Source organism: Mycteria americana, chromosome 3 (genome assembly GCF_035582795.1).
Source record: "Mycteria americana isolate JAX WOST 10 ecotype Jacksonville Zoo and Gardens chromosome 3, USCA_MyAme_1.0, whole genome shotgun sequence".
Taxonomy (NCBI): Eukaryota; Metazoa; Chordata; class Aves; order Ciconiiformes; family Ciconiidae; genus Mycteria; species Mycteria americana.
The window spans coordinates 99,651,062-99,677,101 of NC_134367.1; the positions used below are offsets into that span (position 1 = coordinate 99,651,062).

The 26,040-nt window shown below is 36.9% G+C and overlaps 1 protein-coding gene across 1 annotated transcript in view; it reads right to left on the minus strand.

The window, feature by feature from the left end:
- The window catches only part of CAMKMT (calmodulin-lysine N-methyltransferase), a 227,666-nt gene that overhangs the window by 8,059 nt on the left and 193,567 nt on the right, over positions 1 to 26,040 (minus strand). The window contains exons 8-10 of the mRNA XM_075496278.1: positions 13,483 to 13,557; positions 6,424 to 6,487; positions 113 to 244 (exon numbers count right to left, since the gene is read on the minus strand). Coding sequence (XP_075352393.1) covers positions 113 to 244; positions 6,424 to 6,487; positions 13,483 to 13,557 — 271 coding nt within the window. The remainder of the gene's footprint in view (positions 1 to 112; positions 245 to 6,423; positions 6,488 to 13,482; positions 13,558 to 26,040) is intronic.

Genomic DNA, 26,040 nt, shown 5'->3' on the forward strand with positions numbered 1-26,040 from the left:
CACACCTAAGGAGTACTTTAATCAAACATTTAGGTTACCTGCCAAAAGGACCATGATCTCTTCAAAATGCAATGCGGATTAAAGTGTTATCTAACACAAGCAGAAAACTAACCTTGGAGTGGAAGTTCGAAACGTGTTCATCATAATTTTCATGTCTTTGGATAGAGAAACCAGCTTTTTCAGCTAGATTGCAAAACTGGTTTAAAGTATTCCCTCGGAGTGGAGCAAATACCATTGCTTTCCCCTGGAACATTAAAAAGAGAATTTATACATTTTTAAAACTGGAAGGGAACCAGATATAACATACACCTGACTAAGCTTTTAATATACTCAAGCTGGAAAAGTCAATTGTTCCCTTGGTAAAATACTAAAATAGGGTAATATAAATAATTGTTCAAAATATGCAACATTTCTGTGATTAAACACATGCAAAATAAAAAGTAATAAATAAATATTTTCTTTAGAAAACTGCCAACTGCCATACATCTGCTCCTTTTCATATAATAATGGTGGTTATGAATTACCAAAATAAAACACAGAAAAAGCACACAAAACACACACTCAATGCGAAATCCATTTGTGAGCTCATGACCATGCAAAGACTGTAAATAATGATTTTCTTTTTTCACTCTCACACGTACACTCCCATTTGCTGTCAGTGGAATTACAACAGTGTAAAACAAGACAAAATGGGAAGAAAATCAGACCCGATCATTAATTTTTTAAAGATATCTTAAACTACCTGAGCAGTGCAGCCGAATTTGACCTTAAATTAGTAAATTGCATTTAAAGCAGGACTTAATGTTTTTGCACAGTAATTCTGGATCTTTCAAGACAATCAGGCCATTTATGAAGCCCAGGCAATACATTATGGTCCATTAGCTAATTTTTTGTTCATCCTTCTGTATTTAAGAAAACAAAAACGACTGTACCTTGAACTGACAGATTTTAGACACTCTGTGCAAAGTACTCGCCCAAAACCTAACCTACTTGATATAGCATCTCTTGAAATCTTATTTGCAAAATTAATTCTAATTGGCTGAATACCGTGTTCTGTCACATGGAATGAAAACTGGTTGAAGAGCTGTAAACAAAGGTTAATATCAGCCAACAGCATATCACACCGAGGGGAGCCACAAAGTTTACTGTGAGTTCTTGTATTTAACTTCTATATTGATGAGAGCTAAGACTAATTTGTGAGGTGCTGTAATCAACCAAAGAGACAAAAAAATATCTTTAGGGATCTGAAGAAGTTACAGAATGATTAGACGCTGTAGAGGAATACTTGACTTGAGAAAATGCAATCTTGTATACCACAGGGAAAAAGGGATCAGAAGAGAGAATTTCAATGGGAACTCTGGAAAGTTACAGTGCTGACACAGATACTTGGTGAGGAGGATGCGGAACAAATCTGTGTGCTACAGCTCATGCACACACACGCTGAGGCAGTGCGCAGTGAGGCAGCAATAAAAACTCTACGTCAGTATCTATGGTACTAATGTGTACTTAAAAAACTCCAATCATTAATACCACAGCACTGTATTTATTCTCACAATGCCTCTGTGAGACAAGGAAATACTGTTATCCTCATCTTTCTCATGGGAAATTTAAGCACAAAGGAGACCTAGCACAGAGGAGACCAAGGCAACTCACTTCTGTTCATTTGTGTAGCTATAACTTTAATTCTGTCGCTAAATATGAGGTGCAAAGGGGTGTAACTCCCACCGAAGGCACTGGAATTGCTTATGTAAATGTTAGGTCTGAATATAGGCTCAGCTCAGGATGAAAAACATTAAACACAGGAAATTCACAGTCAGTTCCCTCACATCCTTGGCATGCTTTAATGTCATCAGACAGAAGTGGGCAGCAAATGGAGCCGTCAGCTGAGGATCCTCCTCCTCCTGCTGCCATCTCACACTCCCCAGAATGTTGTTCTGCAGAGACCCTTCCTGGCATAAGAAGGATGAGACTCCTCTGGAATCCCTCATCTTCATGGGCAGCTTCACAGAGAGGTCACTGTAAGGGGAAACATGTCCTCCACTCAGGGCTTACTGCCCACACGATTCACGCAGGGACTTCAGGAATGGCTGAACCTCGTGAACGGAGATGGCTGGGGGCCACACGCCCTACATCAGCCACTGATCCAGCAGCCTCGATGAGGAAGCAATGCTCATACAACAGCACCCCCTTACAGATTTCCATTTGGAGTCAGCAGTCCATGCGGTCATTCCTTCTTATACTCTCTGTAGACTACTTCAAATTCAATTTGAAAGAGAAATACAGTAAAATAGAATGCAACATGGTATGAAATATCTCGTAAAACCAGAGCGAAAATCTTGAGATAACTCTGAAAAAGGGGAACGGCCTTTTACGGAAACCACTACACAGTTACTTTTGGCAGCTCCTTAGTTGGTGTAAAAACCCGTTCCTCTCTTGAATTTAGTGTGGACCTAAAACACCCAAGGACCTTGCCCTTGCTGATAAAAACCAAGAAATCATGATTAAGTTTAATTTTACAATAACCTCCTCAAAACTGGCAGGTACTGTGGAGGTACTGTGGTCAATTCTGGTCTATCATAATCTGGGTTTAAAGCACGCACTTGTCAACTGCCTGATCTCTGTGATTCTGCTAGCTGTTGTAGAACTGCACTCACGTTTCTAATTTTAAAATGTTTTTCATTTCTTGGGTGCTGTACAATAAAAAAATTAGACCAGTGGCCTGGATCTACACTTGATGGACTATCCCAAGGTTGTTTAATTCAAAGCTTGCAATTCAAAAGTGCCTCTCAGTTTAGGATGATGTTTAAAGTACAGAATGGTCTTTCACCAGCCGGGAAAATACTTCCAGTAAACTTGTGAACAAAACACAGAGGAAAATGTCAGTTACAATAGTTTGAAGTGTCACTAAAATGCTGCAGTAAGATAATGAGACAGATGTTCACATTTTGCACATGACTATGACTGAGTTTACTCATCAATCATTATTAAGTGCAGTCTTACTTGCTGGTACTAATCACAGTTCAATAGCATCTGATTGACTTCACTGGGATTTTGAATGGATAGGCCACAGAAGAATCAAAGCCTTCATAAAAATGTTCTTAATTAGGGAAATATGCAAACAAGCAACTGCTTATTCTGAGATTGAAATTAGAAGTACATTTTAATGATAGGAAAAAAATAAAACTAACTGTTGGCAAATCAAATAGCTTGCTTATAAGAGGAATAAAATATAGCCATTCAAGATAAATTTGTTTGATGTAAAATTTCAGTGCCTAATTCTTGGAATTGGTTTATAGGTGACATTTGCCTTTGTAACAAATTCAGATAAGAAATTTCAGCCCCCAGCAACTCTGTGAGCTGCTCATTTCTGCCTGCATGAATTTCTGGTCCTCTCTTCCTGTGCCAATACAACTGTCCGTGGGGCCATACTACGAATCAGGTGACTGAAATGACCAGAGTCCTGTTTCCAGGAAAATAAAAAGTTACTCAAAACACATCATGCTGTGCCATAAGGATTCTAATAGCCACAGATAACATCCTTAATGAAGAAGGAAATACTGCAGGTAAATTTATCTCTTCTTAAACTAACAGTAAGAATAATTACCTGATCTAAATTTCTCCTTCAAGACAGCTTTGTAAGGATACCAGTTATTTTCTGTTTACTCCACTTTTCCTTTTGGTTTTGCTAGCTATTATTTTCCCTGAACTCTTCTATCCTACTTGCATCCTAGTTACACTTGAAAGATGTCTTACATCTAGATGTGTCTTCAATTTGAGATCGTTCCTCTATCAATCTGGCAAAGTATTACCAATAAGGAAATGTAACTTCTCCATTTGAGACAAAATAATTCATGTAGAAGAGTGAACTTAATCAAAGTAGTTTATGCCTTAGCTTGGGCATAAACTAATGCCCATAAACTATTCTTAATTATTGCAACTGGCAAATGAGTTCACTATTAATTTATTTTTCCTTTAAAGGCCAAAGCATAGTGCCATTTAGTAAAGTTTCCTCTGATGTTATCCTTAGATTTATGCAGGTTAACAAGAACAGTAAAAATAATAACTATTATGTACTTGTGATTGCATTTTCTCTTGGGATCTCAAATGAGTATACGCTTTTATTTGGATCTTTCAAACCATGAAAGCATATGCTTGAAGGCATCTCTGTTCAACATGTCCTTTTTGGACAAGAGAGCTCATTTAAGGTGTCTGTATTCCCAGCTTCCACCCCACAAAATAGTTTGCTGTCCTCTTAGTTATGAACTACAATAATTTGCAAGGCCATGCCACAACTGGATATCCATCCATATGACCATCCATAAAGTGGACTAGGCAAATGACTTTAGTTAAAAAATACAGTTTGGACAGTGGTCCAAAACTCTGCAACAGAAATTCCTGCAAGGAGCAAGAATTTCTTAAGCTAGCTTTGCTGATAAGAGATAGGAACCATGGCCTAAATGCAGAGTAAATAAGTACAGGCTATGCTATTAATCACAACGTGCAGAAGCAAGCCAGTCTAGCAAGACAGGAAACGAAAAGCCATCTCCCTTTACTCCGTCTACATTCACAAAGGACTGTAGTTCATCTGCTCTGAAAAACAAAGGCGTGTTCTGAATTTGAATTAGTTGACTGGACTTAAAAAGCGACAAAGTCAGGCCAGTTTTGGTTTAAAGTCAAGTTAAGAATTCCTAAATTGTCTGTAGATGGGAACTTGAGCTATGAACACTACTTATAATTCAGGCTGTCTTATCGTCATTGTTTTTCAAATCAAATTCTCTGGTTGGGCTAATCAGCCCAGGTAAAGAATGTGTGTGTGTCTGTGTGTGTGTGCATATACAAATCTATGTGTGTACTCATGTTTTTGGCAATATAGACCACCAGACCATGATTAGCTATGAGGAGGAGACAAAGCAACTAACAGCTATTCTTCCACTCCAGCTAGAGGCTCTAGCCAGGTCACAGCTACCAGGGCACCTCTTACACACTTCTCTTCCTGTCACTCATACCTTCTCCCCCAGCCTCCTTTCATGGAGCCCGTAGGGGGCTACCTGAAGAACCAGGTGAGGACATTGATCTGGGCTGAAAAAAAGTACATTTTGCATTTTGTTTAAACTGGGATCAGCTTTGTGTTCCAGATCACGCTCTGGTCCCCAAAATTATTGCACCCTGATAACTGATGATACATCGTGGAAGTCTGAATGCATCACTCTGGGCAGGAGCTGCTTAACCTCCCCTTGCTGCCACTGACAGAAATATCTGGGTAACCTTTTCCTCAGGGTGGCTACCTTTCTCCTGTCTTCCTGGAAGCCTTGCCCCACAGCTCATTAAAATAATTCAGTCTTAGGTAACTTGCCTTAGGTTACTCAGGAAAGTCTATGATGGAACCAAGAATAGAAACCTGATCACTCTTAGAAAAGAATGGGATTACTTACATGACTAAAATGACTCAGTTTCTTAAGCCTTTGCACGTTTGGGTCTTCTATTCCTCTTACAGAGAAAACCTCTTGTACAAAAGGTACAATACAATTTTTAAATAAAGTTTGGAGAACGCATTGCCAACATGAAATACTTTCGTTTTGAAATGAAAAGTTTACCTTACCGGAAGATTTGTATGGTAAGCATGAAAAGTAAAATTCCTGTTTCAAATTCCTACTTACAGCAATTACTTCACACATGCTTTTTCATACTCTTGTTTTGGTATCTTCTTCTTAAAAATTTTTTTTGCAATTAAAGATTATTTGTTGGGTATAACTATATGCATACAACAGCTTTTTTTTTGCCTGTAGGTCTCTGATTTAACAGTCTACGAGATTGAGACTGGTAAAATATTTCCTCAGCGATGCTCGTGTAGAACATGTAAGCATTTTATGAAGAGCTTAATTTCATTATGTTCTAAGGTATAAAACATGTAAACACAGGGCTTACTTAACGGAAAAAAAGTTTTAGGCTACAATATATGCATAAGGGTTTTGTTCATTTTATATAAACAGAAATGAAAAGAAAAAATATTCTTTCATAATAAATAAATACACAATGACAAAGGTTACAATTGAAGGGATTACAAATGACAGAAGCCAACACAAAAACTTTCAATATCGTACTTTTACTTTAATATGAAGACATTATTATCAAAGGAAAATACTTGAGAAACGCTTTGATAAAAATAATCTCACGCTATCTTTGAAGCGGTTTCATTTATTTTACTACCCACTGTGTTCCTTATCAGAAGGCCAAGTATAAGAAGTTTCCTAGTTTATGATTAGGAAAGAATCTGATAGATTAGAAGACTCAATTGAAGTTGGACATAATAAGTATTAAAGTATTACATGACATTAATCCTGCCATTCCATTACTCTCTCAATCATTGTGCACAGACTAATTATTCTGAAGCCAGTGTTCAGGAGAAAATAGAAACGTACTTACACTGGGCTGGAGTAATCTCTTTATTGCATCAACAAGGCTAGCTCTGTACTGGTCCAGAAACAGGCTGACATTGAGAAGAGAACAGAATCCAGATTAAAATGGGTTTTCAATTCTAATGATACTAATGCAGATAAGTACAAGGCTAATTACATATGTTTACACAATACTGTAAAAGAGAAACTGTGATCTACATTTCTGTCCAGTTCAGGTATTTTTGAATATTAAAAAACACATAAAACCAAATATAATCTAAACCAAAGCTAAAATATCAGCATGAAGCAGATCTTTATATAGCCGAAATTCACAGCTCGCATATGCTAGCTATTAAAATACTACCATATCAGAAATCAGGATCAATATACAAAGCTAAGATTTCACATGTTTTTTTAATACAAGGAGGGGTGGAGTTTTTTAAAGTATTTTCTATTGTATTTCAGGTGCTACTATTAAGGGTATTTTTTTCCTTTTACCTTCACAGTTGTGGCATTAATTCATTATTATCTATTATGCATATTTGTTCTATTTATATATCTACCCCTATAAAGATTTACAAGCCCCTACCTCCTCTCTCCCTCAAACACTGTTCAAATACAATGACCCAGATTGTACAGAGTTGTCCTGTCTCGGGAGTGAAATCCTTCACCTCCAGCACGGGTCCTGCAAGGATAGCAGCAGAGTCAATTTTCCCATGCAACGTTGCCAACATGCTCAGCCCTGTTTTGGCATGATTACCTCATGATTTGAGGGGATAATTCATTCTTCATGCCCCTCAGTACCTTAATGTATATACTAATAGTGGCAACCAGGGTGCCAATCACTCTTGACTGGATATTTGTGGACATGTAGTTACTGTGGATGAGAGTGCATTTACAATGGTTAGTGAATAACCATCGGATAGCAACTGATGCCTTTCAGTCCTTACTACCCTGGGCTGCATTTATGTTGTCGATTCAGATAAGAAACTCTATCAAGCAGGCCACAAATAACGTGATTCTTTCTTCATGATTTTTCATGACTTCTCTGTAATAAAACTGCTTCCCAGCCTGTGTCAAGCTCAAGTTCCACACTACACAGCATTTTGTCCATTCTTTATGATTTTTTTCTTTACTCCCCTTCCCTTTATTCTCAAACATCTCTTTCCGAAGAGATATGGGTAGTTTTTTTTCAGGTTTGAAATTTCTAAAAGAATATAAAGAATATGTGAAAACACTGATGAGAAAAACATGGTCTGCCAACCAACCACATGCCAGTCATCAATATGTGTGGATATTTAGGTAAGGACACTCCACAGCTACCAAGGAGAATACAATATTACGTATCACAGGGTCAAGCAGCTGTGTAAGAGCTGTGAATTTTTGCTACTCAGGAAAAAAAAAAGCCTATCAGAAAACTTGTCAGTGACCAAATTTCATCAGTAAAAACTGGCAGAACCTCACACTGTTGAGAAAATATGGTAGACTGGCTATCCACACATTTCTTAAAGAACATTTCATATAGAAGTATGACCTCTGGAATTTCTTCTTAAGATATCGAAGTACTAGCTAACAATTTCTCTGATAGCCTGCCCACAGGAAAATTTAAACTTTAGCAATTGGCATGATGGCTGCCCCTCAGCCTTGATTAATCTTACCGGAAGAACATTACTGAAAAAATGCTTGTTTAAATTTAATCCATTGGAACAGCAGCTGATACCTCTAATGCCTCCTGTGAGTTTTAATCACATTCACCTCAGGTAGATCCCTATGCAGATAGATACCATAAGACACTACTTCATCGGGAACTTAGCCACCTGCAGAAGAGGTGGAATGAGTGTACGAGTCCTCTCCCAAAAGGATCGCTAAAAATAATTAATTTTCTTCAACATGAAACATCGCAAGCATGCACACATTTAAGACTTGCTGAGATCCTGTGTAGACAGACATACATTCCAAATGAAAAATGCACTTATAATACTTTTATTTTTGAAAGCAGTGTAGTGAAAACACAATTTTGGGTCAGCTTACCAGTGCTAAAATTCCTTTTCCATGGACCTGCATACCATTCTCTCTTTTTACAATGAGAGGGGGGCACAACTGCTGCTACCAATCTTTGTTCCTTTACAATGAGAGAACTACAGGGCTTTGTTCACCAGAAACTGAGTCTCTGAGAACTTAAAATGGTTACATGACCTGCCAGGAGATTAGACAACTTCAATAATACCTTTTCTGTCTGACTCCCACTTGATATTTTGGTGGTATGGGAGGTGGACTCTTAGCCCTGTTAGCTTAGGAAACCCAGATAACCTGGGACAGTTGCCCTGGCTCTGCTCCCAAGTTGTCCCTGCCCTCCAAAAGGCCTGTCCCTGGCAACAGGACCTACTTCAATTGAAAATACGTCTCCAATATTGCGATTTCCAGCCTGTTGCTCTGTGAGCCACGTACTCTGACCAGAGGGAGCAGAGAAGGCTGGGAGCAACGTTAATGCAATGCAGTGACTCCAGGGAACATCTCTATCCTCCCTCTGAGTCGGAGGACGCCTTGAATGAGGAAAATCCTGCAGAAGTCGTTAGATAATCTGTGCTGCAGACAGGGCCAGCACAGGATTTGGCCCACGCAAGGAGATTTAGTCATGCAATTTCTCCTACCAGTAGAATTTGTATGACTAAATATTGCCACAGCATACTGAAAATGAACCCGAGAGAATCCTTTAAAGTTCACAACAGCTCAGTGAAATTAAATAATGTATTGTTCTAAACCATTCTCACTCAGCTCTCATACCTCAATGCAAATTTGTCTTAGCTCGCCATTACTTTAGTGGTAACGTCTCATGTTTAGGTAGTAAGGACGCTGTGAAAGCAGTAGCTCAGGACAGGAATAGCAAGGGTTTCTCGGGTCAGCAAGGAAGTTTCGGAGCACAGCAGTAGAGAGGCAAGAGCAGAGTTTATGATTTGGCCTTCGTTTAGGCAGTGCTCTTAACCTGTGAATTCTGGATGAACAGGCAGGCAACCTTGTCACCTCTCTCTTCTTGTTTTTTTTTTTTTAATTTTAAATTACCATTAAAACCAAAATAAAAGTTTATACCAAAACTGTATGGAAGTAACAGTAAGCCACAAGTAAACAAGTTAAAAAAACAAGTAGATTCTCAGTTTGCTTCACGCCCATATCCTTTTATCTTCTGCCTCAGATAAACAAGGGGCATATACTTATATTTTATAGGCTATGATGAGAACTTATTTTTCTTTTTGCACGCTTTTCAATTGGTAAAAGAGCTTAGTTTACAGGTGTACTTCAGACATGATTACATTCATGTATAGTGCCTAGTGTATAGAGCCATTTATCTTTTTGTTCGCCTTTAACTACACGGCTGACATAAACTGAAAAAACCCTTACTTCCATGTCGTCAGATTCCAATGCACTTGAAAGTGTGTGCAAGAAATCAGGCTTAAAATGAATTATAAATTTAAACTGAAGAAGGACAGAGATCTTACTGCACTCCTGCAAAAAAATTTCCTTATATTAAATGAAATACTAACAGAGACAAAAATGACATATTTTAAGATCTTTAAAGAATACTTTCAGTTCAGTCCTACATCTCTGGTGAATCCACAACTCCCCATGACTTCAGCAAGAATCTCAGCAGTGAAAGTAATGTGGGATAGTCCCCCCAGCCTCATTTGTGCAAATACTTATGCATGTGCCAAACTTTAAGAATATAATCAGTCTAGCTAAGTAAAGTGGGATATTATGCATTTCCAAAATTGTATGGGGATTTAGACCTTATACTGTCTCTACATTAAAATTATTTGTGAAAACATGTTTCACAAGAACATGAAACACAAAGATTTTTCTGTTGGCTCAGTCCTACTGGCCTTGACTCTCTCCTTCGATTATAAATCTCAGCAACCTTTTTCTTAATAAAGAAAAGGATATTAGCTTCCTTTTAAATAATCAGAAATCTGAGGCTCTCAAGAGCTTTGGAAGAGTCTTGGTTTTGGCCTGTCCATACAGGCACCTGGTATTTCTCCTCCTCTGTTCATACTCACTCTTACAATTCCAGCACCTGCATGACTTTATACCCACAAGTGTAGGTCAAATGAAAGTCTAAAATTCTGGCAGCCCTCACCTGGCCTTAAAATTCCCCCTCAAAGATGAGGTGGGTGGATATGCCTTAAAAATTCCACTATTTCAGTATTTTTTTCCAGTGTATACTTCTTCCAGGTGTGGCCTCACCAAGATTTTTTTTTCCTTATTTTTATCTCATAGTTGACATTTTACAAGTTATTTCGGAACTGCTGAACCATGAAACTATTTTTATTGTCAAAATCCTGAATGGTTAAATAATGACTAGCTTTCACAGTTTCCCTCTTATTTATTTTATAATCTAGTTGAGCTACTAAATTTAGCTGTTAACTAATAGACTGTCTGTTCTGGGAAATAACTTATTTTCCACCCCTGCACACAAGGTTTATGAAAGTCTGACTGTAAATATATGAATATAAACATATCGCTGCTTGTTGTAATCATGTACATTTTTACTTGAACCTCCATGTGGATTTGGAATATGTTTATGAATAGAGCTTGTTTTCATGTAAATGGGATCAAGCAGTACCACTGGTTAGCTATTCAGAGAATCAGACAATATCACCCTTGCTGGAAATACTTCAATAAAAATTTACCCATGTACCTAATATTTGAGCTCAGATTTTTTGCTTTCTAGTTCTCTGTTCTAATCCCAGATTTTATTGACTGACAATGAGCTATATGATGGTGTTAAACTAAATGCAATCTATTCTATCTGTTTTTATCGCTGCATACTTCATGTTTCAGCCGAGGAGCTATAAGAAAAGAGGTTTTTTTTTTCCTCTTCAATGGCAGCCCAAAAAATTCAGAAAGCAAAAATCCTGCCAACAGTTCTCAAGCCAATTCTATATCTCGGAAGAGAAATACATGAAAATGAAAAGAAGATTCAAGTTTGATAAAGCATGGGACATTTTTTTCCCCAGCCTTTTCATGTACCAGAAAACCTAGTGTCCATAACTAAAAGAATGATTTCTAAAAGAAACAAACAATAAAGGGATTTTCACGCTTATTAAACTATATATATGGGCACTTGCAATAAGAAAATAGAGACAATTTGTGAATAAAAACACATACTTTAAACTAACCTGCACATTTCTATTTATTTTTTAGAAATCTATAAATATTTATACACTTACCTGCATCTTAAGTGCTTCAAAATACAAATGCATTATGTATTTTACCTGTCATGTTTGATTCTTTGTTTCCTAAAGAAACTACACTATTTCCAAACAGACTGGGAGGAGTATTAGGCAAGAACATTACTGAAAAAAACAACTTAAGTCTTGCTCCACTCTGCTGTACTCCCAGCACAAATAGGATGACATGGTGTGAGTATCAAGAATACAAGAGATGGCACAGCCAGGTTGTTTTGAAGAACAAATTTAACTCTAAATCTCTTGGCAAGACCTTGCTTCACCCACATAATCTGGAGAACATCCATATGTGAGCCTTGTCTAAGCCTCCGAGAAGACTGCTGCCCTCCTGCTCATGTCCGCCAGCACTCTGATCTGACTTTCATACTTAATCTGATCTAATCCTGTCCAGCATTAACTTCATCTGTGCAATGAAACCTGGAGTATCCATTCTAATATTTGGTGAGGAAGGCATTTACTAAATTACTTGCTGAAATCATATGGTGTTGTTTAGCTCCTTATTTTAATCAGATGATGCATCTCTGAGGCACATTATCAGCGATTAGTTAGAAACCCTTCTCTGTCCTTTTTGAGAACAAAGAACTTTTCTGAAATTAAATGCTAAGAGAAATGAAGCACTGTTGCATTCTGTCAACAAATAGGTATTAGAAAAAGGGAAAAAAGACAACTAAATACACTTTCTCCAGGGCTATACAAAACCAGTAACTTTTCTGAAATAAGAAGAGTTTGCTTAAATAGCAAAATATCAAACAAAAAAGCTTTAGAGGAATATTTTATCAGAAGTCACTTAAAAAGAACATTGTTTAAAAAGACAATAGACAGCTTCATACTTCCCTTTGCCTTTTTCCTTTATTTCTTAGTAAGGTACAGAGATCTGCTGAACTGAGCTGTCCTAGGAAGTCCCTGTTTTCAGAATTTGGTCTCTCACAATAGTTATGTGCAACAAAACATAAACAGCTTTTTCAGTTTTGGATATTTAAAGGGTCAAGAGCAAATATTCATGAAGGAAAGACAGATTCATTTAAAAATATCTACTCTCCTACACGGAATTTGCACATCTCTTTCTACACTGTCTCCATTTATATAACACAAATAATTAATAACATACCATTTTTAAAGTTAGCATGCAGCAAATGTAACACAGCACAATTCTGCAAATCCAGTATCAGAAAAGGATTGTGTCAATAATCAAATCTATTTGCATAAATTATTAAACAATATACCATATTGCAACATGTATCTACCTTTTCATAAATTGAGTGCTGTACTCTCATTTTTTTACTAAGAATTCTCTTACAATTAACATGTGCCTGTGTAAATAATATAAAGCCTATGTCTACAAATATTGCTGTCAAACTGATTTAAGAAACAGAATGTGATGGGGGCAAAAAAGGTTTTGAAAATCTTTTTTATCTCGGAAAGATTTTCCGGGGAGCAAAAAATATATCCCCTTATATCAATAGTCAGATCTTTCCTAAGAAGTAAGCTAATTGAGCTGTTTGTGTTGATAAACTCCCTTTTCTCCAGACTGTTCCTCACTGAGCCATAATTATTTGCAATTTGCCTAAGTCGTCCATTTACTGATACGTCAAGCATGAAACAGAGGCAATTCCAGAAAATGGAAATGCTTCTCAAAATCAATCTTTGGGAAATAATGTGGTAGAAGTTACTGTGTGATAGAAGACTACCTTATAACTGTCACATGGAGATGAATATTAATTTGTTGAGGTTAAGGTGGCTTTGTGCTTCATTTGTTGACTTTGCTTAGCCATCAGCAAGCAGCACAGTACAATTACTCCAGCAAAGCTATTTTTCTAACATGAGTTTTATGATTTTTATGTACTTACCAGTCAGCACACATAACAATGTCAAAATGTCCTTCCAGTTGAGAGACATCTGTCTCATTATCCCATCGTAAAATGCTAGAGGAAAAAAAGATTTTAAAAAAAGAAAAGAAAAGAAAAAAGGACTTACATCTTTCATCTTGAGATTTTTGAAGTATTAATATTATTCTTATGTGACACAGAAGTGTTTTAAAAAGTACACACTCATTACTTTCAAAGATGAACGTAAAAATATTATTCTGTGCATTTTTAAGGTTTTACACCTCAAAGCTAACGAGCTATTTTTTATTATAACAGAAAGGCAATCCACACAGGTTCTGATGAGTGGATCACCAACAAATACGTATTTCTGAATTAGTGGCACAGGTATGGCTTCAGATTTTTACCCCTTAACACCACTGCACAAGGAAGTGAAGTCAAAGTATCGACGATCTGAATGAAACATAAATTTGCAGAACAGATGTGCATTCATGGATCTCCGTTACATCTGGCAGGCAAGTCAGTTGTGTTTCTCATTGATGAAGTGAGCATCCACTTGGGCTGCAGGGAGGAGGGACAGGGTGCAAAAATGCCAAGCTTAACTTCAATGCCAGCTATGTTGCCTCAGGCAAGCTTAAAAATACAGCAGTGCTGACTCTGTCAACACCTATTCTCTCATAGGTGATAAGTTATTTGATTCTAAGGTACGCAATAGTAGGCAAAAATGCACATATGTACAAAGTTCTTCTTTGTTTATGAATGCTGCCGATTTATGTAGCTGCCATGAAGAATTTCAGTACTTTGCTCCCATTTAAAAAACAGCAACTAGTATTGGAATTTACTGCATACTTAAAATGTCATTACCCTGAAGATTTGAAGCTGCATTTCTATTTCTAGGCTATTTTTTAAAAAAGAATCTATCCTTCTTTTTCATTTCCTGGTTATTTATAATAGAAAGTAGATAAATATTTATGGGAAAAGCACTTGTGGGGGAAGGGTCTAATCTGATCTTGTCAGGTTGTGCATGCTTATCTCAGTTTTGTATGAGTCTTGACCAAATAGACCCTTTAGTCTTCCCACCGCTATAATCTACTTCTGGTTAAAAGCCATCTCCATTCACATCCTACTCCTAATATTTAACTGAGGATCAGTTATAATGCGTTCATTCAGAAACGTTCCCTAAGTATACAGGAAAAAAGGAAATTTTATACATTGACTATACTATATGCAAAAAAGGCTCGTAAATATGTAGGTAGATAGATATGGAGCCATAGAGAATCAAGGTACCACAATATGCACGTACACGTGCACAGACAGAAAATTTGAGAGAGAATGCTTTTAAAACTTGGAAATTATGAAAGGAGAGGCCCAGTTGGTTGGGAAAACTTTGATTATGTGGGGCTCAGTGTAACTGAACAGATCAGGACACATTAGCCCATTTGGCCTCCTGGAATTTAGTGTGACAATCCAAAGAGAGGAAAGAGTAGATTAATTTAATTTTTCCCCTTCAGATTGAAAGTATTCCAGATTTTAGAAGCTTAGGTAGCTTTGCACACTGGCACGCAGCAGGCATCCAGTAGTGGAAAGTGACAAACGAGAGTTCTCACTCTCAGCTGCCGGCTGCCTGCTGGCTACCAGCCGCTTTTTCAACCCTGTTTCCGTGGAAACTTAGGTTAGAATGGTGAAAATTAGGTAAAGGTAAGTTTTGTGGGTTTAAAGCACACACTCTAATACTTTAAGAATCCTAAAGCAGAACTGGAAATTGGTAGATGAACTGTGAGCCTTAAAAGGCCACCTTTGGTTCTCATTGCTACAGAAACAGAGATCTGATCAGTACCACTATAGGGATGTAAATTATGATTTTTTTAACCCATATATTTACTATACTTCACACATGCAGTTCGGAAGGCAGCACAGGTGCCTCCTCCTGGAAAAAAAAAACCCTCTCTCATGTTACTGTCAGGTTCCCGCTGAGCATCCAAAATACAGCATTTTCTGTGCACACCTACTGTAGGCACAAAGGAGTTTGTGTGGGTAGGTAAAAGCTCAGAAACCGTAATGCTGAGCAAAATATGGAGTCGACGAGTTGCGAGGAGCATGAGCAGTGGTGCAACGTGACTGGCATGTGTGCTGTTAGAAGGAGTGAGCTAAGGGCCCCACATCCAGCCATAAGCCACTCTTCCTCCATTTTCCTGATCCAGCACCAGGGCTGCTCTTGGTCTCTAGCTTCAATACAGTTGCATTCCTGAAGACATGATAATTATGCAAAGGCCAACGATACATTTACACACAAGATTTTCCAAACCGACTTTGCCATCAATTTTCAAGAGGTAAAGGAAAATCTTTACTCCTGTGGGGAAATAACCACGTAAACTAAAGATGATTTCTGTAAAATAAGTATCAACAGGACTCATTCTGATCTCACTCAGGATGTATGCACGCTGGCGGGAGAGATGCAACTACAAGCTGTATATATTTATCCATGCTATCTTTAGGCAAGTGCAAGTATGACTAGTAAGGGAAGCGCAGCTAGGGTATGTGAAGCTCAACACTGGCTGCAACCTCCAAAACTGTTTCGGTAGCTAACTCTGGGCTACCATATCTACACCATTATGTGTTTAATGATTCCACAAATTTGCATGAGCTGCAATCAAACATCTGCACCTGCACCTGTAAAGTGACATGCCCCCGCATATCAGGGAGTCAGAAACAATTCTCCTCAGAGTCAGCATTATTACATCATTAACACTGATGTCGGAATCAGCCTGATTCGGAATCAGAATCAGCTATTTTGAATTCTAGTGCTAATGAAAATAGTGAATCAGAGTCAGGATGTATATAAATAACCATCAACTAGCCATACAAGTTCTTGTAATCCAAACACAATTCCTGAGTGTGAAGTACAGAAAAATCCACTGATAATGCAAAACAGCTCTGAGAAAGGTAAAGATGTGTATATGTGTATCTAAATGCATGTATCTATACGTAGTAAGGGGGTGAGGAACAATAATTTTTTCAGGGATTATCGAGGACGTGACTCTTGGACTTAGTGGTCAGACCTGAAAGAAATACTGAAGGCACCATGAAGTAAGGCCTGATTGAATTTCCATTTAAGGAAAAGCACTGCTAGGAAACCCAGAAAAGTGTTAGCAACAGAAATCTGAAAATCTCAGTCTTTATGAAATTTTCTTTAAAAAAAAGAGACAGAAGTGTAAAAATACCATACCACAAAAAGTCTTTTAAATCACCAGTATCATGTTGAGTGCCAACATGAAAAAAATGTAAGCCTTGTTAATATTTTCCTCATGTTCCCTTTCCAGTGATACTAAGTTAGTGGGCATAAACCACTTTTTTCTCAAGCCACTTCTCTTCCAGAAATATAAGAAGTTTTAAAGCTATAATATTTTTAACTTTCTTTTGAGGGAAGATGCTACAGTGCTAACAGCCGAAATTATTTTGTAAATTTGAAAAATGTGCTTTACTCCGTATTTCTGTCCAAGCCACACCTTCAATGGCTTTTTTAAAAAAAAAACAAAAACAAAACCCCAACATATTTAAGGCTGTCTAAAGCCCACTCTTGACATGAACATTAAAAAACGAAATAGGATGCAAGGGAAAAAGACTACTGCACTGTTCTACTTTGACCTAAGCTACTACTTAGGTCAAACTGATGGTGGTTGAAACTTGGTACCCGCTAATGGCTGCTTTATGGCCTGTATCAAATGAATTTGACCAGTTTTCAGAGGAAAAGTACCCACGTCACAAACCTATTACTATAATTAGCAATCTTGATGGCAGTCCTAGCAAAAAGGACAAGGACTGAATGAGCTATGGAGAATGAACTATCCTCTCACATGCAGAAGTGGCTTTTCCAGGTCAGGGGTAAAGCATACTATCAAAATAGTCTGAGAAAATATGTACTGATGCTTTAGGTTCCTAGGCTGTCAATCTTACACCACTCTAAAGCAACAAATTCATTAAAAAAATCCCCAAACAACACACAACACAAACAATCAAAGCATTTTTTTCTTTTTTTTCCTGATTTATCTTTTAAATTGACAAGCACACCAGAAAATGTGATTAGGTCAAGATAAAAAGAATTGTAATGATAACAGAACAAAAAGATCAACTAAGAAAATAGAGACTTTAAGTACTACGAACATACCCCCAAATATCCCCTTGTATTTCAAAGAAAAAAACCCACAACAAAATAGCAAATGTTGGAGGGATAGTTACAGCAGCCAAGGCTGCACTTCCCCTGTACCGTAATTCTAATTTATGGAGGATAGCCTGACAAATGTCGACACTCTTTTTCTTACAGTGGTAAAGTATCTCAGCAATCTACAACAAAAGACCTGATTTTACCAGGTTTTTATTTCTCATGCAAAATTCTTCATTACTATTATTATTCAACTTCTGTTATTCAGTGTTTGTCTTCCTAGTGTGTCTAGGCAGGTAACTTACATGAGAAAAAACAGGTTAAGTCTCTGATTGTTAAAACTTGAAACATTTCCAAGTCCCTCTGAGATGTTCTTGTGATGAATGGCATAGGCTAGAGTAGCTCTCAAGTTAGCAGAAAAGAAGTTGTGCGGATAAAGACAAAAAATCAAAATTAGAAGAAAGGACAAAAGACACAAAAGCCTTACTTGTTTCAAAATGTATTAGTAGTTTTAATAAAGAGAAAAAAATTTGTCCCACTTAGCAGATGAACAGCTACCAAGAACCTCTACCTACCCACCTCTTCTTTTCATATTTTAATTTAGGCTTCAGTCTTTGAAAAGCATTATCATTGGTAAGTATACAGGTTCAGGTAAGAGATTTTGTCTGGGGCTTTATGACTTTTTCTATGACATTAACCAAGCAAGTTCATTAACACATTAATAAAAGGCATCATCAGGATGTTTCTCCAAACCTTGATCTTTGTTTGAGATTCCTCAGTTTTGTATAAAGATCAAGAAGATGGATTTTAACTTAGTGACAGAGGCAATGTGTACACCTATCATTACAACTCCTCTAAGCAGTCTTGCAAGTTTGCCTACTATCATTTCCCCATCTTTCTCATTATAATCTCATTAGGTTGCTCTTATTTTTCCACCTTCTTTCACCTTCTGCCTTTCTTACCTTCACCTTCTGCCTTTCTTACCTTCACTGCTTCACTTTGCTTTGTATTCTTATCCATTATCTCATTCCCTACAGTGCGTACCTGGTTTGAAGGGACCAAGGTTAAATTTTCAGCCACAGGTACCCAACAGCAACCATTCTCCCTTTCCTCTCACATTTCTAAGCAGTTTGAATGGGATATTTACAATTGCCGATGGACATTTCCTTCTAACAATCTCCTTGCAGATTTTGGCAACTTCCACGTCATTTATCTACTTTTGTCAAAGTATACCGATTATTTTTCCCAGCTAGGCTCAAAATCTGCACCTTATCCTCATTCTCCTGGACATTTCTTCTCTCTTCAGCCCAGTAAAGTCTTGCTATTCATTAGAATTTTTTATTCCACTATTTTCTGTTTGGGTTTTTTTAATTGTCTCTTACTGGTTTTTTCAATGTGCTCTTCTAAAGATTGTCTTTAAACCTTTCCCCCATTTCTGATAATTTCACAATATTCTACCTCAACCTCTTCTTCCTCTGAATTTTACTTCTGGGCTACCTCATCCATAAAAGCTAAACCCAACTACCCACTTCTCTACTTCACACTGTGTATGCAGACTCACAACTCAGTATTTTTCACAGCCTCTGTGAGTGAGAAGCTCATCACCTCTAAAGTACAACAAGACATTGTTGTTACCACCTTTTCTTGATCCCTTTGGATATAACTATTAATTCCAGTCTGTAATCTAATTAGCTTAGACCTTCCTCTATATTTGCATACCTCAGCTCTGTTCAGATTTTGCTTATTCTCTCTGCATAGCATCTCTAATAAGTTTCTTACCTAAACTCTTGACCATGTCATCATCACTTATATCTTAACATCACAATATTGTTCTCTCTGCTCTTGGAAAATGCATATTATTATTTACAATGCCTATTACTATTTATTCAGTAGGCTGCTGCAAAGATTGTTTTTCTTGCCTACAACCCTGATCTTGTCACCTTTCTCTTTGTATTCCTCCAGGTAAGTTGCAAGTCTTCTTTTCCAAATGCTTCACAACAGTTCTCTTCCCTATTTTTTATCTCTAATTCAGTATTGAAAGTACAAGTCCCTTCTTTAATCAGCCCTAATGTCAGTCTACATCTTCCACTTAACTTTTCAAGCAAGCACCTTTACAATTTTCTTCCACTTTGTTATCCATGAACATTCACAACCTTACTCCATTATCCTTGAAACTCTCCTTTAAAACAGCGCCTACAAAAACTGAAAAGAGGCTAGGTTGGTCTTGTGCCTCCAACCCTCTCTATCATGCTGACTACAGTTATCCTCATTATCCTTCCTCACCATATCTATCTCCTCTCTTAGATCATAGAGTCTCTAACACAAACTGCCTTTTTGCTCTGTGTTTACACAATGCCTGGTACAACAATTCATGATGGAATCTCATCACATTAATGTGGTAATACAAAAGAAGAAAAAACACCAAAACCAACTATGGGTCCCCACTAACTTGAGATATTCTATGATTCTATCTAGATTTTCCTGCCTAAAAGTTCCTTTTTAAAAGTGTATGATAAAGTTACGTGCTTCCCTTATTCCTTATTCTGAGAACATATTTTCTCTCTCTTATTCTGTACAACGTATCTTGCTAAAATTCAGATGGGAACATTACAGTTCTTCAAAAATAAGTCCTAACACTTACACACTTGCTGCGTATCAAAAGCTACTAAATTTTTGGGACATAATAAATACACTGCATGTAAATAAAACTGTTGCAGAATAAAGTTTTCCATTTTGTGGACACACCACAGCCCAACATTCAGCACAAGTGTGGCTATTTTTTTAAAAGAAGTGAGAATATCTTGTATTAAAATGTTATTCATAAAAAAATACCACTGGTGTTTGTGAATTTGCCTTTTTGCATCCCTCCTCTACATCAATACATTCTAAATTAGTCTTTGTTTAGGAGATTGACTTCTGTTTTTAGCAAGGTTCATGTAGTACATTATGCACAAAATGGATGGTTCTCACATTCTAATTCAGACTGATATGGTATAAAAAAAATATACAATTTCAAAATGCAAGACAGCATAAGCACGTGTGGCACAACCGTACTGGTAGGACCAGTGAATGAAAGCTTTGTGAAAGTTCACTTTGTGTAAAAATATGAAGGAAAAGAAGACAGTTTCTTGCTCTGTGGAAAATAGTCTATCCATGAACATGGGGAGGATAATCAAGGGAACGAGAAGAAAAAAACAAAGAATGTGAAGTGGACCAGGCAGGTCCAGAAGGACTGAATAGGAGGAAAAATTAAAAACAGCATAGAAGATATAATTCACAGGTGCTTAAATTCTGAGGGCAGAAGGGACCACAATAAACATCCAACATTTCAAATTTTTGTATCAAGCCCATATCTCAGGAAATTAATACACGTTTCAGAAAGATATCCAACTTGATTTAAACACATCCACTGCTTAAGAAACTACCACTTCCCATGGAAAGATGTTCTAATGTATTATCATTCTCTCTGTCAAATCTCATTTTTTTCTAGACTGAATTTGTCTAGCTTCGATTTCTACATCTTGTTAGGTACTTGTAAGCTAGATTAAAGAGTGATCTTCTATTAAAGATTTTTTTCCCCACATGAGACTTTCAGATCAAAATCAATTCATTTCTTAACAATCAAGTCATTTCTTTGACAAGTTAAGTAAACAGAGCTCTTTAACTCTCTCATTTCCAGACCCTGATTCACTCTGCTACCTCTTTCCTGAACCCCATTCATTTTCAGTATCCTTGATTAACGTTCGAATAACTGAATATTAATTGTATATTAATGAAATAAACAAAGATAACACTGTAAGCATCATTTTGTCAAAATTTAAAGTTTGTCCCAACTTTCCTATGTCTGTGGCAAAGACTAGCCGAGAGCACCTGTGAAGGAGAGAGCCTACTGAAAATGTGTAAAATGTACTTGGTGACTGCCTATTAAGGTAAAGCCAAGGTAGACAAGGAAGGGTAGACAAAGGTACCATGGTAACAACATGAATCAGGAAACAACGTAAAAGTTGGCTTAAAAGATGGATACACAAAAGAGCATAGGAATAAAACAAATAATCTTCGATTCTAACACCTCATGGACATTTTCCTTGAAAGCCCTGGGAAGAAAGTTGTAAGTTTTCTCATATCAGTGGTCTCCACCTAGTCTTTCTGTCCAGTCCAAGAGAGTACAAGAAAAATAGTTTTACCAAAAGCATGTTTTTTAAGCTAAGAGGAGGCCATCATAAAATAGCCAAGGATTTGAGCAAAAATTATTTAAAATAATGCAATGCTATACTTTTAGCTAGCACCTAGCTTTTCTCCCTGTTCTTCCAAACACACAGAAATTTCTCTACAAAGCTTGCTAACTTTTCAATTTTTTCTCTTTATGTATTTTTATCTGATCACATAAAGAAGACAGACAAAACTACGATGCAATTTAAAATAAACTGTAACTTTATTAAGTGAACACAACTGGGTGAAATACACAAATAGGAGAGGCTTGGAAGTTGGTGAAAGTCAGCTGGTATGGCCAAAGGGTAAAGAAGGTTATTAGGAACAAGATGTCATCCCTCCAAAAGTTGAAGTCGCACCCGAATGAAGAAAGGATCACAAACTTGGAAAATTAAATATAATAATGAAATTAGGCAGGTAAAAATTGAGTGTACTCTTTCTTTTGTTCTAATCTTCCTGCAAGCTGATAATCAGGATATAGAATGAGCACTCACAGAGGATAACATTTCAGCGAGGTGAAATTAATTCTTTGCATCAGTGTTCACTGTAGAAGAAACTGAAGACAATTTCACCACAGAAGCCTTTTTTGATATGTCTTCTGTAAAAGGATGTCCTGCTTTATAATCCTTGAGCTCTTCAAAGGTGTCAACAAGATAAGGGTGATCTGGGTAACACAGGCTGCTTCTGATTCCAAAAGGCTATTAGCAAAGACCCTCACCAACAACATTTAAGGAAAGTAGACAGCCACTGGAGAAGAGTCCTGGCATGGCTAAATAATAGAAGAAAAGACAGGGAACAGGGTAGTAGTAAATGGCCAATTCTCACAATGGAGGGAGATAATCAGCGGAGTTCCCCTGGGACCTGTTCTATTCAACATGTTTACAAGAGATGAGCACTGAGGTGGCAAAGTTTGATGATGTTAAGAAGTTATTCAACATAGTAAGGAAAAGAGCAGACTGTGAAGAATTGCAGAAGGATGAAACTGAGTAATTGGACAATAAAATGACAGATGAAATTCAGTGTGGATAAATGCTAAGTGCACAACGGGAAAATTAATTCTGGCTTGATAAAGAAAATGAAGGTCTCCAAACTGACCATCACTGGGAATCTCCTGATGTTGTGACAGACAGTGTCATGAAAATACTAGCTCAGTGTTCAACTGCAGTCAAAAAAGCAAATGACTGTTAGCCATTTTTAGAAGAGGAACAGAAAGCATAATTATTCCACTACATATATCTATCATTTATGCACACTTTGAATGCAGTACTGGTCACCCTCATCTGAAAATGAGTAGATTGAAACTGGAAAACATATAGAGCAGGGCAAGTATGATCAGAGGTACAGAATGGTTTCCACACGAGTTTTCTGTGATAGAGAGCTACAAATTCACAATGGGCATGAACAGACCATTCATTGTTTCTTCCCACACATACATGAAGTGACCAAATTAACAGAGCAGGAACCAGGAGCCTTTTCTTTCTAACCGAAGAGCAGGAAATGTTCCTTTTGGCAGCTTCCCCCTTGCCAACAGATGTTGTCATGCAAGAGTGTTACATGAGGAGACTGGAAAAGTAGTTGGAAGAAAGGGACTCCTTTAGGGTTGCTAAGCTGACAAACACAAGTTCAATAAATATGTTTTCAAAAAGTTTGAATTTAGCAACACTCAGGTCGTTTTGATGAATGAAAACAGAGAGAGAGTCTTTATTAAGGTTGTCCTATGTTGATGGAACCTGTTACATGACCACTTGAAATCAGGAAGGTTAGAAAGCTGACATATTTGAAGAACATTGCAGTAAGGTAAAATATTCACACGGCAGTTACAGAGAGAGAGGTAATTAATGTAAGAACGGAATCAGGACAATATAGTTCAGTGCTCTGTCGTTGAGACCTCATCCACTATGATGCTGGATGCCATTTAGTCTTTAGAAAGACTTTTTTTCTTTTTAGGTTTAATTCTGGAAGCTTGTAAATTCATTACATTTGTAAGGAACACTAAAATCTCGGATAAGATTATAACCTATCTGTTAACTTTTAAGGAGAAGGAATTGTCACTTTTAGTCACATGGTCATACATTCTTGATGTGGGTTCTAATGTTGACTATAGAATGAACAAAGAGTGTATGATACATTATTACTAATTAAATCAAAGGATGCATAATGCCACAAGCATTTCTCTCACTGACTTGATGTTACACGTACTTGTTTACACTCATATGTGGAATGTAATCTCCCTGAGGCAACTCTTAGCAAAACAATAGACTTGTCCACAGTTAGAACTCACAGCTCCCATATCAGCAATAAGTATACAAATTTTGTTAACAGATTCGGTCTTCTCAGACAAGGGAATCTGATGGAAGAACAAATTCCCTGGTAGGTAAGACAGAGTCTGTTAAACTTTAGAATATACTGCAAGCCTTCATCTTTAATAAAGCTTTTCCGTCATGACATTTGCAATAACAACAATTTTTCAAAACTCTACTACCCAAACCCCTGCTTCAGGAAGATTTCCACATTAAAATAAAGAGAAGAAAAAGAGCAGAGATTCCTTGACTTTATTATTGCTAACTTAATCATTGGTGGACATGTTCAAAACAATGATAAAATGTATGTCAAACCAGTAACAGCTGATGGTACAAAGACTGCTACCAGGATAACTCATATGCTAAGTTATGAGGCAAAAAATGCGATTCATGGATAATATTTGAACTGTGAAAAAAATAAGATTGACAAACCCATACACAGTATTAATAATTCACCTTACTATGGCAAGTCTTTATTAGTAACTTGCTGGCATTACTGTACCTACTTCCAGTAAGTGTAAGCAAGAAATTCTGAACATACTCATGGAAGCTAAAAATAAAAGAGAATTGTATATCCACTGCTGAAGTAAACTGTTTACTATCTATTATTACATTATAACACATAATATGACAAACTGCCAGTTTGGCTTATATTACTGTACTTTTAAACAATAATCAAGAGTTGGCAGAGAGCTAGATAAGTGCTCATTTACTGCATTTTGTATAAATCTAAATAAATAAATGTATGGCAGGGTGTCCTAATCAAACTTCTCTTGGCTGATACTGGATTGTTCCTTTTTGCGCCATACATTTTTTGGCCTGTTTTCCAAGTCTAGACTTAAATGTCTGGAACAGTCACAAACTGACTCTCATACTGATAATTTCTGCTCCATGTGCAAGGAAAAGAGTACAAGATCCCGATGTGAGATGAAGGTGCAGTGAGAAAGGTCTATTCGGAATTATCTTTTACATGGAAAGAATCTTCTACCTTTGCACTGAACACTGTGCAAAGTTGCAAGACTGGACACTGTTTAAATGATACGTTAGAGTGAGGAACATGCCTTCTCCAGATTAAATTAACGTTGCAGTAAGTCACTTAAATACATCACTATTTGCCTGCAAGCTCTGATCAACGTAAAAGAAGTCACCTAATGTCACTTTGCATGCCAGTGTTGCATTCTTCCCTACAAAACACTACATTTTCTTGTGGTTTTTTTTTTCCCCATTATCATTATTTAACTGAGGTTTTCGGTTGTAGGAAAAGTGAATCAAGGTTATGATGATACTTCAGATTTTACATCAGCCTTTTAGTTTCTTCAAGGCCTTGAGAAGTGTTCAGATAACTTTGTTACTGCCTTCATCACATGTCATTACTGAATCTGAAGGACTGATCCATCCATTAGCACTTCTCAAATAACTAACCAAAGCATAACCTTAATTTTGACAGGAGAAATCAACTGTTAATGTGTATAAGATAGAGAAATGTAAGATGATCATTATTTTGGGGACGAGAGAGTCACTTGAATACTTATTTTATAAAACTTTACACTGTTACAACAAATCTGCAAAAGCCTTAAGAATGTAGAAGTAAAAATCAAATTATGTCTTTATTATAATGAGCCTTATGTTTTGATATATTACTTCACCTTATTTTGTAATTTAATTATTTTATTTATGCAAATAAGGCCCCAAATGCTATTGCACTTAAGTTAAACACTTGACATTTTTACTCCTTAAAATGCAACATTTTATGACGTCTAGATATGTTTATTAATTAGTGATTATTAACACCCAGTAAACAACATCATGTCTTGTAAAAACACAATCTTTCTTCACAGCGTGAGGCTGAAATCTATTATTCACTGATTCCATATGCTGAAATACACTCAAATGATCACAAATGACCTTAAGCAT